The 18584-nt window shown below is 48.8% G+C and overlaps 1 protein-coding gene and 1 long non-coding RNA gene across 2 annotated transcripts in view; both read right to left on the reverse strand.

Moving 5' to 3' along the window:
• Window positions 1-4493: 4493 nt before the first annotated feature.
• Window positions 4494-10009, reverse strand: PRLHR (prolactin releasing hormone receptor). The gene is made up of 2 exons (XM_007964235.3): window positions 8849-10009; window positions 4494-8583 (listed from the first exon to the last, which is right to left on the reverse strand). The coding sequence occupies exons 1-2, from the start codon at window positions 9056-9058 to the stop codon at window positions 7465-7467; spliced, it is 1329 nt and encodes a 442-aa protein (XP_007962426.3). The 5' UTR covers window positions 9059-10009; the 3' UTR covers window positions 4494-7464.
• Window positions 10010-10935: 926 nt separating this feature from the next.
• Window positions 10936-18584, reverse strand: part of LOC140712530 (uncharacterized) — a 39714-nt gene continuing 32065 nt past the window's right edge. The window contains exons 2-3 of the long non-coding RNA XR_012094132.1: window positions 15702-15833; window positions 10936-13292 (exon numbers count right to left, since the gene is read on the reverse strand). This is a non-coding gene — a long non-coding RNA (uncharacterized lncRNA). The remainder of the gene's footprint in view (window positions 13293-15701; window positions 15834-18584) is intronic.

Below are 18584 nucleotides of genomic sequence, written 5' to 3' on the forward strand. Positions count from 1 at the left end.
ACCCGGGAAAGAGCTAGCAGCGGGAGGAGGGGAAGGGGCGTGGGCAGAGGCCGAGACACCAGGCATGGACCCTGGCCTCCATTTGGGTTTGGGGAGTAGAAGAGTGAGGGCGACAGGCAGAGGACGGAGACCAGAGGCAAGGCCCGGAGTTCAGCAAGAACTGAGAGCATCCAGGGTTGTGCTCGTGTCCACGGCGCCAGGGGCGGAGCAGCTCGAGGCACTGAAAATAGCGTTAGGGATGAGGTTCATGTCCAGTCCCTGGAGCAGATGAAAGAGAGCAAGGGGTGGCAGCAGATTTCGCACATCGCCCTGGAGAGCAGTAGAAGGCGCCGCGACCCTGCGGCCACCCTCCTTCTAGGGGCGCCCGGCGGCCGGGGCTGGCAGCGCTCAGAGACGGCTGGGAGGACCGAGAGCCTTCGTCAGAGGCCACAGGGAGGCGAACAGGGGGTCGACTATGGCGTGCCCTTGGCGGAGATCTGGCGCTCTCCACCACTACAAGGTCAGCTAAATAGGTGTGCAGCCTCCTGGGAACGTCCAGTGTGGGGCTCAACCGCCAAATAGCCACGAAATCATAAAGCGAACCACGGCGAGGACACCTAGCGCGGCTACACGAGGACCACAAGACAGCGGTGCATCCAGCACCGCGATTCAACTGCGGAGGCTGAGGTCAGCAGTACCCGCATGGGTACAGGAACACGTGGGTCACGCTGTGCAGGGGCCGGGTCCTGCTGCTGAGGTGGATAAGTAGGGAGTTACCCAGGACCCCCTCCGAGGTGTCAAGAGCACAGCCCACGATGAACAGCGGCTTGCAGCACCCCAGGAATGACCGCCCAGGAGGAAGCCTTTGCCTTTCGACCGGATGAGTGGCCCCAGCAGCCGGTCTGGGACGCACAGGTGGCCTGGGAGCCAGCTCAACCTAGCAGGCAGGGAGGCTCTCGTGGTGGCGCCCGGTGTGCTGGCGCTGCACACAGGCCCAGCAGGGCTCCCGGGTTCCCCTGCAGCTCTCCTCTGAACATGTGATCTTCCTCAGCTCCGAATCAGAACGCCTCCTTCGCCACCAGATTACCCTCCCGTGGGCAGCCCGGGTGGAGCCTAATTCCCGGCGGGCAGGTGGAGGCCGAAGATTTCCGGCCAGGTCATTTGCTTTGGCCCAGCTGCACCGTGAGACTGGTCCTTGTTAATCTCGCTCTAGGCTTTCGGAAGACATCCCCTCCTCTCCCAGAAACTAACGTTGATGTGTCAGTGCCACAAGCTCTGTAGTTATGTCATAGAAAGGGTTTGCTGAAGGAGTCTGGGATAAGAAGAAACTAGGGTAGAAGTAAATAGGAATTGAGGTCTGTCCTTAAGAGTCAGTTATTGGCCCTGCGCGGTGGCTCAGGCCTGTAATCCCAGCACTTTGGGAGGCCAAGGTGGGTGGATCACGACATCAGGAGTTCGAGACCAACCTGGCCAAGATGGTGACACCCCGTCTCTACTAACAATACAAAAATTAGCCAGGCGCAGTGGCAGGTGCCTGTAATCCCAACTACTCAGGAGGCTGAGGCAGGAGAACCGCTTGAACTCGGGCGGCAGAGGTTGCAGTGAGCCAAGATCGCACAACTGCACTCCAACCTGGGTGACAGAGTAAGACTCCGTCTCAAAAAAAATAAAAAAAAAGAAAGAAAAGTTATTGCCATTGAAGGCGCTTACCAGTGCTCCAGTTTTCCACCTGTAGCTGCTCCTGGGTCTTCTTTCTAAGGTCAGTGTGCCCCTAGCATTTGCCCTGCAAAAGACAGTGGCTTCAGAAGGACAGTCTCCTCACAGGGACCTGCTTGTGGGCATACGGGCAGTGGCCAGGCTACCATATCTGACTGCCAGGGCATGTCATGATGCAGCACTGCACCTCCTACCCAGGTGGTGGGCCAACCTTCTAGGAAGAAGACCCCAGAGGGACTGTGGTATAGGCTAGGGAGGAAAGCCCAGTGCCTGACTGCTAACCTAGAGCTCAAACCTGGAGTCTTTGCTTAATTTTTCCAGGTCAAAAGAGTGTTTTCATTGCTTGGCAATAACTGGGCGGGGGGCAAAGAGGAGTTTCACCGTATAGCTTTCCATTTTTCATTGGACGTCATTTCAGAAGGAGGAGATGGGTCCTGAGACCAGGGGATTTAGTCATCAGCCAGTTAAGAAGAGGATATTGTGAGAGCTGAGGGAGGCAAAGAGGCAGAGAATGCTTAAAAGCAGAGACTGTTTCTCCTTTGCTTTTTTTTGTCTCCAGTTTCTTTACTCTAGCACCAAACATAAAAATGAAACACATGTGACCTTTCATTGTTAGGCTCCGCTGGAGAGCTCTCTGTGAGACTTATCAGGTTGACAGCCCTGTGGAGAGTCTGTGCAAACTCCTGTTATCCACCTGAGCCTGGAGTTTCACCACAAAATGACCAATTGTGTGAACTCCGAGAACCCACAGTGGGTGGGAAATAACAACACACTGCAGCCTTGGAGGAGCTCGGTGCAGACTGCCTTCTGCAGTGGAATTAGCCAGGGTTCTCACCATCATCTTTCACTTTGTAGTGATTGACCAGGAGATGGGTACTTGAATCCCACCAGTTCCCCTTCATTGAGGCAGAAGGGGCTTCAGAGAGGAGAGATAGATAATATGAAAAATTGGCAGAAAAAGGCATGAAAAATAAAGTGTGGGAAAGGGAGGAATTGTGTTAAAAGCAAAGAAAATTCAAAAACCTGTGAGAGGAGTGCATGTTCAGTTTTCAAAATAAGACTTTCTGCTTCCAAAGATAGGAAAATGTGCAGTCTTAACAAGATTGTAACGCTCATCCATCCAAATATTTTACATTTCCCACATCTGTATACTAGTTTCCTATGCAGGATAAGTGGGTCGCTGAAAAGGTATACATATGTCCATTTTTAGGTGGTATTTTAGGTGTACCAAAAAATCTTTATGACTCCATCATGAACATTTTAGAAACTTCATGATTTTGCTTATAGACCCACATGTGGGATGTTAGACCTTCCCAAGTTATATGTGAGAAATGGGTGATAAAATGCAAACATTTAAATAACTCTGATATTTGATGATATAGAAATTAGGCATGAAGTTCTCATTTTGATGGACCCATGGATTTAGGCACATGCAGTCTTGGGGAGTAGACAGCTTGATGCCATATATTTAAATGCTGGCCTTACTGAGGTTGGGGGCAGGGAGTCACAGAAGACCCAGAATGAACAGTTCATTTCTGGAATAAGGTGGAGTTGACAAACCTAGATGGAGTAGCCTGTTTTCCTTGACATGATTTATCCTTGCTTTGACTCTGGCTATCCTGAGGTTGTGGAGTTACCCCATGTGTATAACTGGCTTGGTTTATTAATCCCGTGACTGAAGACTGTGCTGATTTAGTATTTATTGAGCTCCCACAAAATGTCAAACAGTGTAAACTCCAGCATGTAGAGCTTCACATGTGATTCAGCAACATGTGCATTTTACACAGCAAAGACATCAATGCAGGGAGGTAAATCCATCAAGAACCTGCCTTGGGAAACAAAGGTGCTCCTGACCTCTCGTCTGTGAGGGGACAGGCCCTGTGTTCAACCCCAGATCTAAGCACACTCTTGAGGTTAGTTTTGTGCCTTGCATTTGAAAGACTACTAGATGTTCAGGAATGAAATCACAGGACAGAGATGGTGGGTTAGTCTACCTGAAAAAATAAACCTGGAACTTAGCTATCCCAGTAAAACAGCAGATTGAAAATTCACAAGGACAAAAAATCAGATGGTTATAGGAATTGGAATCATTACCTTAGCATCTCTCACAATTGCTATTTCCAGGTAGCTGTTGGAGCATACATTGAAACTCTTCTGCCAGTTTAGTGAGATAAATCTATTGACTGGCTGCCAAAAGTGAGACCTGGTGACAATGCTTGCAAAGAGGATTACAGAACCTCCCATCAGCTTTGAGAAGGGCTGCTGCCAAGTACCAATTGGCTCAGTTCCCAGTTTGACTGCCTATATTACTCCTTGCAGGAAGAGCCCTACGTATACATCTTAGATGCTTGATATTAACCAAAACGAATTATTAAATTTTTCTACCTACAATCCTATGCAGTTCTCTCTGGGACTCACCTCTGATTTTTTTGAAATTTGGTTTGATTTATAAACTAGTCCAAAACAGATACCAGATGTGAGAATTGCTGTTCAGTTGCCAGTTTTCATAATATATAAAGATGTTTATAAGCACAACCTAATTCTCCAACCTCTTTAGGCTCTTTATAAAGTCCACGTAAAGTGTTTCAAACTTAAGTTGTAGGCATGACAGAAACCAGTGGCAACTTTTCCAGTAATTAATGGAGATGCTTGTTCTTCATAGTTGATATAAACTTAAGCTAATCAGGGAGCACTTTTTCTAACACCCTGACAACCAGGATTTAAAATAATTCATGCTATGTAAATTATTTTTGGTTTGTTTGTTTGTTTGTTTGAGACTAGGTTTTGCTCTGTCACTGAGACGAGTGCAGTGGTGTAATGACAGGTCACTGCAGCCTAGTGATCCTCCCAGGCTACAGTGATCCTCCTGCCTTGGTGTCCCAAGTAGCTGGGACCACAGGTGTGCACCACCATGTCCAGCTATTTTTTGTAGAGATGGAGTTTTGTCGTATTTCCCAGGCTGGTCTTGAACTCCTGGGTGCAAGCAATTCTCCCTCTTCAGCCTCCCAAAGTTTTGGAATTACAGATGTGAGCCATGGTACCAGGCCATGATATGTAAATTTATAATACAATTGAACTAAGGTTGAATGATGACATTCCTTCTGAATTGATTGGACTCATACAAAAGAAATATGTAAATAAACTGTTGAACGAATCCCTATATATTCTGATTTCAATAATTTGCCTCTGTGATTGAGCAGGTATTGTCTGAAGACTAAAAGAGTATTCTCTAAGTATGACATGTAACACCATCAAATTCAACTCCAAATTATTAACACCTTTCGCAGGTGCAACTAAAGCTTCATTCGGATGTTTCTAAGATTAATTAGAAAGAGGATATTTCCCTGACCCCTGCCCCCCACCCCGAGACGGAGTCTTGCTGTCACCCAGGTTGGAGTACAGTGGCACAATCTCAGCTCACTGCAACTTCTGCCTCCCCAGGTTCAAGAAATCCTCCGGCCTCAGCCTCCTGAGTAGCTGGGATTACAGGTGTGCGCCACCACACCTGGCTAATTTTTGTATTTTTAGTAGAGATGGGGTTTCACCATGTTGGTCAGGCTGGTCTCAAACTCCTGACCTCGTGATCTGCCTGCCTCGGTCTCCCAAAGTGCTGGGATTACAGGTCTGAGCCACCACTCCTGGCCCTAGAAAGGATAATTCTTAGGTGCTTAATTTTGGTTTCACATTAAAATCCCCTGAAGTGCTTTGGAAAATGCTAGTGTCCAGGCACCATCTCAAATCAAATAGACTTAGGAGGAGGGCCCAGACATCAATTAAACAAAAAAGTTCCCCAGGTGATTCTAGGAGCAACTAGGGCTGAGAACCAGTAATTCACACCTTCCAACAAAGAGCCCACAATGAATCAGATCCCTCCCCAAATAATCCCTCTCATTCCCCCTACCATCTACACTCTCCACACATGACCATCAAAGGAATCAAAGGGAATGGGAAATGTCTGGCCCTGAGCCTCCCAAGTAACAGAGCTGCTAGAAGCAGAGAAGCCATCCTCAGGATGCCTGGGAGATGAGCTCATCTGGGGCAGGGGTGGGCTGCAGTGTTAGCACACAGGTTCTTCGTTCTTCATCCATCCAATTAATGGATGAAGCTCAAGTTCATTTAGCACCATTGCCAGAGATAGTCTCCATACCATCTTTGCCTGCCTTTTCCTTTCCCCCAAACTGGCCTTTCCTACCTTTTACTATGGGCAAAAAGTCTAGCCCTGTAACTACTAAAGACTCCTATGCTAACCAGCCCAACCATGATCACTCCCACTCCCATCGTGGTTATTGACGTGAATGTAGTAGGATTAAACACTTGTCATTCCCATATCATCCCTCTTTCCTTTTAGTGCACATTTTAATGAAGGAATGAGCTTATTTCTGAGAATAAGAGAAGCAGGAGGAGGGAAACAGTGATTCTTGTGTTCAGTGAGCTGGGAAAGTAGTTGAACCTTTCGGATGGTGACTGAGTTACTGGGAACACAGAGGCCGATCTGACAGCTGGATATTATGTATCATTTCCCAAGACTCCTGTCCTCACTGCCCGAGTTGCTGTTCCAACAGCGTGGAGACCCTTGTCCCAAGGCACTTGTCCTCATTTACAGAACTCACAGGAGGTTAAGGTGATGATTATCAGCCTGGTATCATGCCCCACAGTCTTCACCTGTTCCCTTAACCCTGGAAGTAATTAGTGTTTGATCTACACATCATGTGGATGGTAGCTTATTCTTCTGTTCTGTCCTTAAGTAAACTTCTGCTGGTTCTTGATTTCTGAGTTGATCATGTTCCAAGAATCACTACAGAGCAGGTGCTGAGCAGTCAGATGACAGCTGTTGATCTGTTGCAAGTGAGCAATTAGAGACTGCAAGAGAATGCCATGCCACACAGTTTACATTGAGTATTCAGAAAACCAAATATTTGAGTGCCCACTTTGTGGCAAACACTGAATGTGTACACACACATACACAAACACACATACACAGAGGATGTCTGTCCTTATGTACAATTAAATGCCCTCTTAAGTGAATTGGACCTTTTCCTCTTTATCTGTTTTTATCTATCTCTTCATTGACTAATTCGTCTCAAAATTTTTAAATAGTAGTTGGGGAGGAAAGGAGAGAAATAAAAGCAAGACCTTTCTAAATAGAGCTTGTCGGTGTTTTTGTACTATAAACTCAAGTGGTTTTAAAAGGAAAACCCTTTTGGCATATAAAGGTCTTATTCAGGAAATGCTGAAATCCTAGATGTAGATTTTTAACACATATTTACCTGAAATTCTAGAAACGCAAGGGTTCAAATGCACTAAGCAATATCAGGGTCCTCTCAGCTGAGTCCTTTTTCTGAAGGCAAACTGAAAATCTTTACCAAGCCCAACGCATTTCTTTTAAATCCCATTCACATTGTGCATTTCACCAATGAGCAGGAGGAGGGGATGCCAGGAAGGCAATCAAGGTTCTGAAATACTTTTCTGAACGTGGAGAAAAAGTTTTGTTTGTCCTTCAAGGGCATAAAGAAGAAATAATAAATCCTCTTCCCTCTCTCTGGCTTACCCCCAAGCAAAGAGCAAGACTCTCACCAAAGCCCACTTAACATCTTACAAAGACACAAGGACAAGACAGACAGCCGGACAAGAGGGCTGGGCCAGAAATGTTGCCCTCTGTTGGCTTTGCTAGCTCTGGTGCTGAGAATAAGCTCTCCAGGTTGACCTCGAGTGGTGCCCTCGGAGGCCAGTGGAAGTACAGCTCCTTGACCAAGGCCTGGTTAAGTGGCATCAGATGACCACGCTGACGGTCATATTCTGGCCATGGGGCGCGATCTTGCGGGGCCAAGCGAGCAACAGTTTGCGCAGCTCCTCGCGGAAGCTGTCGTGCAACCAGGCATAGATGAAGGGGTTGTAGCAGGCCGAGCTCATGGCGAGCCAGTGGCAGAGCAGCTGCACCAGCCCAAACGCGTAGGGGTCGATGGCGCGCGGGTCGAGGTCCCGCAGCAGGTTGAAGACGTGCAGCGGCAGCCAGCAGACGGCGAACACCACCACGACCACCACCAGCAAGCAGAAGGTGCGCCGGCGCCGCGCGCGGTCCCAGTCGGCCTGGCTCTGGGTCACGCAGCCGGGCACCACGCGGTTGCGGAGCTTCACGGACACCCGGACGTAAGACAGGAGGATGACCAGCAGAGGGAGCAGATAGGTGACCAGCAGCAGTCCCCAGGCGTAGAGCTGGCGCTGGCGCTCCTGGGAACCCCAGAACTCCTCGCAGAGGCGCACGTCGTGTGGCTTGAGCTCCACGTGATAGGTGTGCATGGCGGCGGGCAGCGCCAGCACCGCGGACAGCGCCCAGATGGCCAGCACAGCGTAGGCGCTGAGGCGCAGCGAGATGCGCCGCCGCAGCGGGTGCACCAGCACGACGTAGCGGTCCACTGCGATGGTGGTGAGCGTGAACACCGACACGTAGACGGTGACCGGCTGCAGGAAGAAGACCAGGTGGCACAGGCCGCCGCCGAACACCCAGCCGCGTGGCTCGAAGGCGTAGGCCAGCGTGAGCGGCACGCAGGCGGCGCACATGAGCACGTCGGACAAGGCGAGGTTACCGATGAGGAAGTTGGTCACGTTGTGCAGCCGGCGCACCCGCGCGATCACCAGCACCAGCAGGCAGTTGCCCACTAGCCCCACGACCACAACGACGCTGTAGAGCAGCACGATCAGCCCCTTCAGCTGATGCACCAGCTGCAGGCTCTGGAAGGGCGTGACGGCCGGAGCGTCCGCGCCAGCCACCGACCCGTTGCCCGCCGAGGCCCCTGCGCTCTGGTTGGCGGGAGTTGTGACCGCCGGCGGCAGCCCAGAAAATAAGTCAGAAACCCTGGGGCCCCGAGTGGGCGATGAGGCCATGGCCACCTGTTCGAAGGTAATCAAAGTCCGTCACTTCCCTTCCCATTCTCCATCCGACCTCTTACACCAGCCGCGCCCCTCCCCCATCGCCCGAGTCCTCCCTTGGGAATAACCTGCCACAGAACAACAGCAAAAGTAACAAAAAGGGCTGTCCTCCCACCCCTGTAAAATAAACCTAAGCACGGTTAGAACACACGGCTTATTTAAACGCTTCCGCCTCTATTTACGGTCCTCGCAGTCCACGCAGGCAAACCCAGGAGCGCGATCCTACCTGGGAGTGGGGTTTGGAGGGCGGGAAAGCGCTCGCGGGAAGAAGGGGCAGAATTTCTGCTGCCCCCCGGCAGTCCTCTGCCCACGTCGGTGATCCGGTCTCGCTTCTCCACGGGAGCTGAACGGATCCAAATGTTCCCAGTGGGCTAGCAGCTTCTGAGAGGGACTGGGAGCGCCTCCCCTCAGCTCCGCCCCCCACTCCAGCTCCCATGTATGGAAAATGGGGGTGGAGCGTGCTCTGCCCTGCTCGGTGCTTAGAGAACTAGTGAAGAGGACAGTGTGGGGAGGATGGAATCCGAAACGGGAGGAGGGGCCGGCAAACCTGGCCAGAGCAGCGAGGAGGACGAATCTCGACTGCAGGAGCTTGCACGGCCCCTGGAGGGTCACGCTCCGGAGGAGCGCGCAGTGGAGGAGGGCAGAGGAGAGGCGCGAAGCGTCAGGCTATCGGGAGGACCCGGTGCAGTCTTAGGAGGGAAGGAGCGGGGGAGGAAGTAGCGGTGGGAGATTACAGTGCAGCTGGGGGCTTGAGAGAGGCACGACTGACCCGTTCTTAAGCGCTGGTTCCTGCCTAGCGGCCAGGTTGCGGAGGGCAGAGAGGCTACAGGGCTCGGGCTGGGATTTAACAGCAAAGCCTGGCGCTGGTCGCGGACCTGAGGACCCTCACCCTCCCGCGCCCCCGCCACACGAGCCCCCTGCTTGGCTGCAGCGCGCTCAGCGGGCGGCGGGTCTGGCCAAACCAACGGCAGAAGTCAGCACCACGGACAGCTCCCGCTGGCTTTGCCGCGCCTCGGGCGGATACTGTAGGGAGGGGCAGGGGACAACGATTCGAGAATTCCTGCCCCTCTCTGGATCCGAGGTATTTGGAGAAGGAACCTTGCCCGGTTCAGAGCTGCCTCGCCGCCTGCTTTCTGGACTGGGTCTGAGAAGAGTAGGGTGGAGTGGAGGCAGCTGAGTCGGGGGCTTGGGGGTCGGAGGGTCATGATTTTTGCTCCTCTTGCGGGTCACCGCACTCACTGCCAAGTACGGCGTCGTCTTTTACCTCCTGGGGTCAGAAAATGCAGCCCTCCTGCCAGTTATTCTACACAGGCACACTTCAGTGTCTGGCCCAGCGACTCCCCGGCTCACCCTTTCTCTCGCTTTCTTTCTCGGCTACCGCGACCTGTGCCGTACTGCCTGTTTCTCCCAGCACAGAGTAGTTCCTGGACTGGGACTCGACCCTCTCCCTCCTTGAATGAACACCCACAGGCCTCTTCACTTCATTTTAGGATTTTTAAAAAATACTGGTAATTGCAGATTTCAGCTAAGGCAACAAAAGTAACAAACATTTGAGAAGCTTAGGAGTTTCATAAAATCTTCAGTAGTATTAAGTCCTCATTGAAATGCAAATTAGCCTGGCCCACGGGGCAGGAGCCAGGGGAGGAGGGGCCTTTGTAAGCTCCCTCCTTAGAAGCTATCTCATTCCCTCAGCCTCTTGTTTCCTTTTTCCAGAGGATGGAGCTTCATTGTCTCCTCTCTGATAAGTCCTTGTACTTCGTCCTCTGTGGCTGCAGATATTCCAATTAGACTGGAAACTAATAGCAATTCATTCTGCCCTCCAAATTTAAATGAATCACTCATATAGAAAAAAAAGTCAACACTGGAACAAAAGTAATCAATGTAATGCACTTCTATCCATCCTACACTGACGGTCCCTGAGTTATAATCAATTTAGCTAAAACCAGTGTGTGTGTGTATACATGTATATGTTAGGACAAGCTCTCACTCTGTCACCCAGGCTGGAGTGCAGTGGCGCAATCATGGCTCACCACAGCCTTGACCTCCCAGGCCAAAGTGATCCTCCCACCTCTCAGCCTCTCAAGTAGCTGGAACTACAGGAGTGTACCACCATGCCTGACTAATTTTTGTTTGTTTGTTTGTTTGTTTTGAGGCAGAGTCTCGCTCTGTCACCAGGCTGGAGTGCAGTGGTACGATCTCAGCTCACTGCAACCTCTGCCTCCTGGATTCAAGCGACTCTCCTGCCTCAGCCTCCTGAGTAGCTGGGACTACAGGCAGGTGCCACCATGCCCAGCTAATTTTGTATTTTTAGTAGAGATGGGGTTTCACCATGTTGGCCAGGATGGTCTTGATCTCTTGACCTCGTGATCCTCCTGCCTTGGCCTCCCAAAGTGCTGGAATTACAGGCATGAGCCACTGCGCCCGGCCTTATTTTTTGTAGAGGTAAGGTTTTGCCATGTCGCCCAGGCTAATTAAACTCCTGGGCTCAAGCAATCCTCCTGCTTCAGACTCCCGAAGTTCTGGGATTACAAGCATGAGCCACTGCACCCAGCCTCAGTATTATATATATATTTTTATTGCATAGTTCTAAATAGGATACAATCAGTGGCTGCCTAATACCTTGCCCAGTAATTTTTCTCATCATTTTCACCTGCAGGGTTTTATGCATGCAAGAGCAGGGGCACTCTTTTGTTTCAAAATCTCTTAAGCAGAGGAAATTGCAGTAAAGTCAGTGAAAAAGGATTTGGGATGTTGTTAGGCCTCCTAACTAGAGCCATCATTCTGGTCAATATTATTATATTGGTCAATTATCATATGTAATAGTAAAAGCAATAATATGAAGACAACTTTTTCAATAACTAAAGGTCATGCAAACATGGATATTTGAAATTTCAATATTGGGGCACCCTCCAGAGGACAGAGTTGATCATTTGCCAAATTCCAAATAAACTCGGGCAAGTATTTTAGTATTATCAATATTTGCAAGGTGGAAAGGAAGTGAACAGCTCTCCTTTGAAGAGGGAATGAAGATTTAATGTAGCCTATTAGAGCTTCATTCCCTCTTCTCACTCGAGTTAAGGCTAGTCCCTCTCCCAGCCAGCACATCATGATTACATCATACTAATGTTCAGACTGTCCAGTACTAAGAGTGCTCCAAAAACCTGAGAAAGCATAAATAAACAAAAAAATTAGGATAAATAAAGGAAAGATAGTACTTCATACAGTAGACAGCAAGCTAAGGGATTTTACTTCCTCCCATTCTCCAAAAGTCTTCAATAGCCTATCAAACCAAGGCCAGATACTTTCGCATGGTATTTCCAAGCAGTGTGCACTCCCTTTCTGATATGCCCTCATTTTTTTGGTTTAGCTTCCCACTTCTGTCCATTTTACTCCCTATGTACAAGCCAAACTTTGCTGGGTGCTGAGATATCTTCACCATTCCTGTCTAATTCCTCTCTTTGGCTTTATTTCTTTTCTCCAGAATGTCAGTTGTTTAATCCCCACTCAACTCTACCTGTCCACATTCTTCTCATCCTACAAGACCCAACTCAAAGACGACTGTTCTCAAAGACTTCTCCCTTCCATAATCTTTCTGTCCTTTATTACTTTCTACCTTGAAATTACAAAAGTGTTTAGCTCCCCTGCCTCCACCAACGCTGACTGTAAATTCTTTATGGACAGGGCCAATGTCTTGATACATTTTGTACCTACAACATGCCGTGAGCCCAGCAGATACCCAATACATGTCTTTTTCTTTTTTTTTTTTTTTTTAATTGAATGGATAAAAAGTTACCATTTACTTAGGGCTTTAGGCACACCAGGCATTGCTAAGTACATCACATAAATTCTCATTTGATTGCCCTCAAAATTATTATTATACCCATTTTACAGATGAGAAAACTGGCTCTCAAGTCTAAGAAACTAACCATAATGGCACATCTAATATGCAGTGGGGTTGGAATTTCATCTTAGATCTGCCTGATTCTGGTACCATATCACTCAACTACTACACTTTACTGCCTACGAATGAATGGCAGATGTACCCGCAAACACTGAAAATACAAGCAGGTTCAAATGAGATTGAATAAATATTGGAATCCCTCCGTCCTATGGTTTATTAAAGAAAGCTCTAGAAAATTTAGTTACAACTCACACCTTATCATGTTTAAGCACATTATCATGTTTAAGCTAAACAGATCTTTATGCCTTACCCCAAATGTTTCTTGCTTCCATCCCATATAGGAAACAAAACCTTGGGTCATAGTGTTACTGGCAGGTGTTTGCTCCCAGAGCTCCCAAAATGGTGATGGGCTGCTCCCAAGATGGCGGCAAGCCTCTTGCGCTCTAACCTGGAGTTCTGGCCTCAGGGATTCCAAGAAATGGAACCTTGGGCCGTGCAGTGACTGTTATAGCTCTATTAGAAGCCGTGGGTCACGGAAGAGAACCGTGGAGCCCAGCGACTAGGGTTCAGCTCGATTAGGATGAACCCGGGCATTTAGCTGCGCAGGAACAATGGACAGACTCTATCCCGATCCGGAGCAGCAATGGGCGCCTCGCTGGATCAGAAGCGCAGCAGATACCCTGCTGGATCCAGACGGGTGGAAGTCATAGGCTGGTCTGCGACGGCAGCAATCAGCAGTGGTGGATGGCGAGTGAAAGCTCAGCTCGAGCTGTAACAAACACAGACCAGAAGAGTGTGCAGTTGCAAGATTTAATAGAGTGAAAACAGAGCTCCCATACAATGGGAGAGGACCCAAAGGAGGTTACCACTGCCAGTTCGAATGCCTGGGTATATACCCCCATCATTGTCCCTCCACCCATGCGCTCAGACAATAGATGATCTGACTATTTCTTTACTTCCTGTTTTTAGCCTAATTGGTATTTTAGTGAGCCCTCTTTACTACCTGATGGGTCGGGTGTGAACTGAGTTACAAGCCCCGTGTTTAAAGGTGGGTGCGGTCACCTTTCCCAGCTAGGCTTAGGAATTCTTAGTAGGCCTAGGAAATCCAGCTAGTCCTGTCTCTCAATAGGAACTTCAGGGGATGGTCTTTGCTGATGATAACAGGTGACACTATGTGGAAAACAGAAGACAGAGACGACAGAAGTAAGGACTGCAGTTAGAGTTTTAGGAATCTTGGTTAAAGGTTATCTGAGGGATCTGAAGGGATCTGAAGATTTGACATCAACTAAGTCCATGCTGATACATTGTAGTTAGCCCAGATATACGGGAAACCACTAGATATCAGTTTTGACTACTAGCACAAAGAGCTAACTGCTAGCACAATTGTTTGACACTTGTCTAAGGGCAGGTAATAAGAGGGCAGAAGCCCTCCCCAAGTGAGTTTTGTCTTCTACACCTGCCCTGTGTGCTTTCCAACGGCCAGATGTGCCCATGGCTCCTCAGGCTGAGCCAGGCACCAGTTCTAAAAGCTTTTCCAAGTCACTGCCTGTCCACACCAGGACTGGCCAAACTAAGGCAGAACAGCCTGTGGCAGGCAGTATAAGAATGAATACAACCATTCATACAAATGTGAAGAAAACCCTGTGTGTTTCCATCAGATGTCTTTGAGTAAGTGCCTTTTGTCGCACCCTCCAGACATACTCATTATTAGATTTTGAAAACATTTCATTTCCCAGGCTGTCCTCTCACTCTTGAAATAGCAACAGGTCAAGTGGAGAAAAATGATGTTTTAAAAAAGAAGAAAGCCCAGACATAGGCCAAAGTCCATTACCAAAGGGAGTAGATAACTCATCACAAAGTTCTAAGTCAAAATGAGAGGTGACAACATGCTAGCAGCCCTCACTCTTGGGGCCTCCTCAGCCTGGGTATCCACTCTGGCAGCGCTTGAGGAGCCCTTCAGCCCGCCATGGCACTGTGGGAGCCCCTCTCTGGGCTGGCCGAGGCCGGAGCCGGCTCCCTCTGCTTGCAGGGAGGTGTGGAGGTGTGGAGGTGTGGAGGGAGAGGAGCAGGCGGGAACTGGGGCTTCGCCCGGCGCTCACAGTCCAGCACGAGTTCCGGCAGGCACCGGTGCGGGCTCAGCGGGTCCCACACTCAGAGCAGCCGGCGGGCCACGGCCACCGGCCCAAGGCAGTGAGGGGCTTAGCACCTGGGCCAGCAGCTGTGGTGGGTGCGTGCGCCTGGTCCCCCAGCAGTGCCGGCCCGCCAGCGCTGTGCTAGAGTTCTCGCCCGGCCTCAGCTGCCTCCCCGCGGGGCAGGGCTCGGGACCTTCAGCCCGCCATGCTCGAACCTCTCCCCGCGGTAGGCTCCCGCGGCCCGAGCCTCCCCGACGAGCGCCGCCCCCTGCTCCGTGGCGCTCGGTCCCATCAACCGCCCACGGGCTGAGGGCCTGCAGGTGGCTCCGCCCGTGGCCCTAGTGTGGGATCCACTAGGTGAAGCCAGCTGGGCTCCTGAGTCTAGTGGGGACTTGGAGAACCTTTATGTCAGTACTCTGTATCTAGCTCAAGGTTTGTAAATACACCAATCGGTACTCTGTATCTAGCTAACCTAGTGGGGACTTGGAGAACTTTTCTGTCTAGCACTCTGTGTCTAGCTAACGGATTATAAATGCACCAATCAGCACTCTGTGTCTAGCTCTGGGATTTTAAATACACCAATCAGTACTCTGTGTCTAGCTCAAGGTTTGTAAATACACCAACTGGTATATTTGTATTGATACAAATACACTCTGTATCTAGCTAACCTAGTAGGAGAACTTTTCTGTCTAGCACTCTGTGTCTAGCTAAAGGATTGTAAACACACCAATCAGCACTCTGTCAAAATGGACCAATCAGCTCTCTGTAAAATAGACCAATCAACTCTCTGTAAAATGGACCAATCACCGGGATGTGGGCGGGGGGGGGGGGGGGCGGTCAGACAAGCGAATAAAAGCAGGCTGCCCGAGCCAGCTGTGACAACCCGCTGGGGTCCCCTTCCACACTGTGAAAGCTTTATGATTTTTTTGCTCTTTATAGTAAATCTTGCTGCTGCTCACTCTTTAGGTCCATACTGCCTTTAAGAGCTGTAACACCCACCAGGAAGGTCTGCAGCTTCACTCCCGAGAGCGAGACCATGAACCCACCAGAAGAAAGAAGCTCCAAACACATCTGAACGTCTGAAGGGACAAACTCCGGACACACCATCTTTAAGAACTGTAACACTCACTGCGAGGGTCTGCGGCTTCATTCTTGAAGTCAGTGAGAACCCACCAATTCTGTACACAAAAATAAGAAATAAAAAATAAAAATAAGAAATAACACACAGCTGTTGAACTTGAATGACAGCTCTCCCACTGTGAATGTGAGTCATTGGACAGATTCTCTACTCTGGAAGAGCCCCAGTTTTGGAAAATCTAATAATCCCTACCTCTGGGGGATGTTGGGAAAACCCAGTGATATGACAGATGGGAAGGTCTGGGTGCAGTGGCTCATGCCTATAATCCCGGTACTTTGGGAGGCTGAGGCAGGTGGATCACCTGAAGTCAGGAGTTCGAGACCAGCCTGGCCAACATGGTGAAACCTCACCTCTACTAAAAATATAAAAATTAGCTGGGCATGGTGGCATGCGCCTGTAGTCCCAGCTACTCAGGGAAGCTGAGGCAGGAGAATCACTTGACCGAGGGGGCAGAGGTTGCAGTGAGCCGAGATCATGCCACTGCACTCCAGCCTGGGTGAAAGAATGAGCCTCTATCTCTAAATAAATAAATAAAACACGTGTGAAGGAACGCAGCTGGCGCATAGTGACAGTGGCTACTCTTGGAGAACCCTTTTGTCCTGCCTTGTGGTGCCGCCTCTTGTCAAGGAGGTTTTCGGGGTGCAGTTCCCAATTCTTCCAGTCAAATGTGACAACCTTTGTGGTTAGAAGAATTTGCTGGTTTTTAAAATCTACTTGATTCAATCATGGTTTACCAAGCATACAAAACCCAGGACCAGATATTGCAGGAAAGAATCGGAGACCAAACAAAGAAAAAATGTCATCATTGTCTAAATACTTGCAGTCCAGTGAGCGAGAGAGAAGCCTACAAAAATCACTGTGATGCATGAACCATGATAAATGCTACTATCACATACTATGAAAGAGACATAAGAATACTCACTGAGGAATTTACTAATCGCTTTAGTAAATTAGAATTGTGTTCCCTCTTATAGATCATATTTATTTAAATGCACAAAGGTCTTTAAAGTGTTCATAACGATTTTTTAACTCAGCCATATCAACACTGCACATGTGGCTTAATTGTGTCTCTCTCTTCCTATGTTTGTATACAGCATACACAGCAATGTGGGCCCATTATGAATCTCCATGAATTTATTTTCTCAGATGGCACAGATGAACCATTCCTCACTCTTTCACCAGCCACCTGTGTAGCATCCTTTCTTCCTGGGGGAGGGGCTCCCTATGATTCCCTGCATCCCTAAGAGGCCTTGGGTTAGAGCATCAGGGTAAAATTGTTACAGGGCACCATCCCTTTCTCCTGTTTTCTGATCATGTTATCTATTTTTGAAATGTATGTCTTTAAAAATATCCCAAGTGGCCCATGAGTGATGTTGATAATAGGGCCTATTTTTGCTGCAATTATCCAGGGCTGGATAATTATCCAGGGCTGTGGGGAGGCTCAGGCAGGCTGAGTTGATGAGAATTTTACAATGGCTCCATCCCCTGCCCTTGGTTCGCTGATCACAAATATCCCTCTCTGGCCATCCTGAATCTCCCTGGATTCCTGAAGATTCAGGCCCCAGCTAGGGCACCTTCTTTGGTGACACTCTGTGCAAAGATACCACCCTTAAAATATGTCATTGACCAACCTGCCCGATTCAGGATCTTAGCAGGCCTTCATTTTTTAACTTTTGATTGATCCCTTATCAATACTCAGATATTAGCAGTATGAATGATATATCTCAGCTTAGCCTATTAGGGGTAGATGATATACACAAATACAGCAATACACACAGAGACCAAAGCAGAACACTTGAAAACCATTTCTATAACGTTCTTTCCCAAAGACAGGGACAAGGCAATTTGCTTTCCCATTTTGCTTCCAACCCTCCTTCATTATCAACTAGAAATGGCTTTTATGGATGGTAAAAACCATGTGGCATCTGCACTGTGGTGTGTAGCAGTGAAAAAGAGCTCTTTGCAGTTACATTCAGATGGGGACCTTGACCCTGCAAAAGCTCTTCATTTGGGTTTCCATTAATATATGTCTCCTGCCAAAGCGCAGTGATGAACCCAAGCCACATCTCATTATACTTTCCTCTGAATTATTATCTGAACACATCTAAGTTCATGCTGGTGGCCATATGTAGCGTGAGATATTTTCCTGATTTTTTTTTTTTTTTTTTTTTTAGACAAAGTGGAGAATGAGAACAGCCCTCGGGTGTTTTTTTCAGTTGTATCATACATGCACGTGCAGGCACACACGCGTGACATTCAGGGCTGGGAGTCTGGCAGCCGGGGTAGGACAGTGGATCCTCCCTGTGCCCCATCTTGGCTAGTGGACCTTTGCCACAAGAGAAACAACCCTAACTTTCATCCTTAAGGAGACCATGAGGCAATGTCTCAGGAAAGGGTAAATAATAGGAAAGTCGCATTTTTATCTTAGTGTGGCCCAAAGGCCACCTTCATCAGAATCAGCTCTGGTGCTTATTAAAAATGCAGAGTGCTAGACCACAAGCCAGGCTCATTAAATCAGAACCACTGAGGGTGAGGCCTGGGAAAACAAATTTCTAACAAGCACTCTGAGTTATTCTGACACACTTAGGGTAAGAACCATTATCCTAAAGTCTGTTATTAGCAGGTGAAGCCATGAGCCTGGCTCCCTCCTCCTCAAATGATTGGAATGTCAGCCAGGGGCACAGAGCAGATGCAAACCCAGCCTGCCCTCCTGCCTCGAGAGCCCAACAGCTGATCTCATCTCTAAAGCCTCCCTTATCTCTAAAATCAGATTGGGGAAAGAGAACTAGAC

The sequence above is a fragment of the Chlorocebus sabaeus genome, chromosome 9 (genome assembly GCF_047675955.1).
Source record: "Chlorocebus sabaeus isolate Y175 chromosome 9, mChlSab1.0.hap1, whole genome shotgun sequence".
In the NCBI taxonomy this organism is placed as follows: Eukaryota; Metazoa; Chordata; class Mammalia; order Primates; family Cercopithecidae; genus Chlorocebus; species Chlorocebus sabaeus.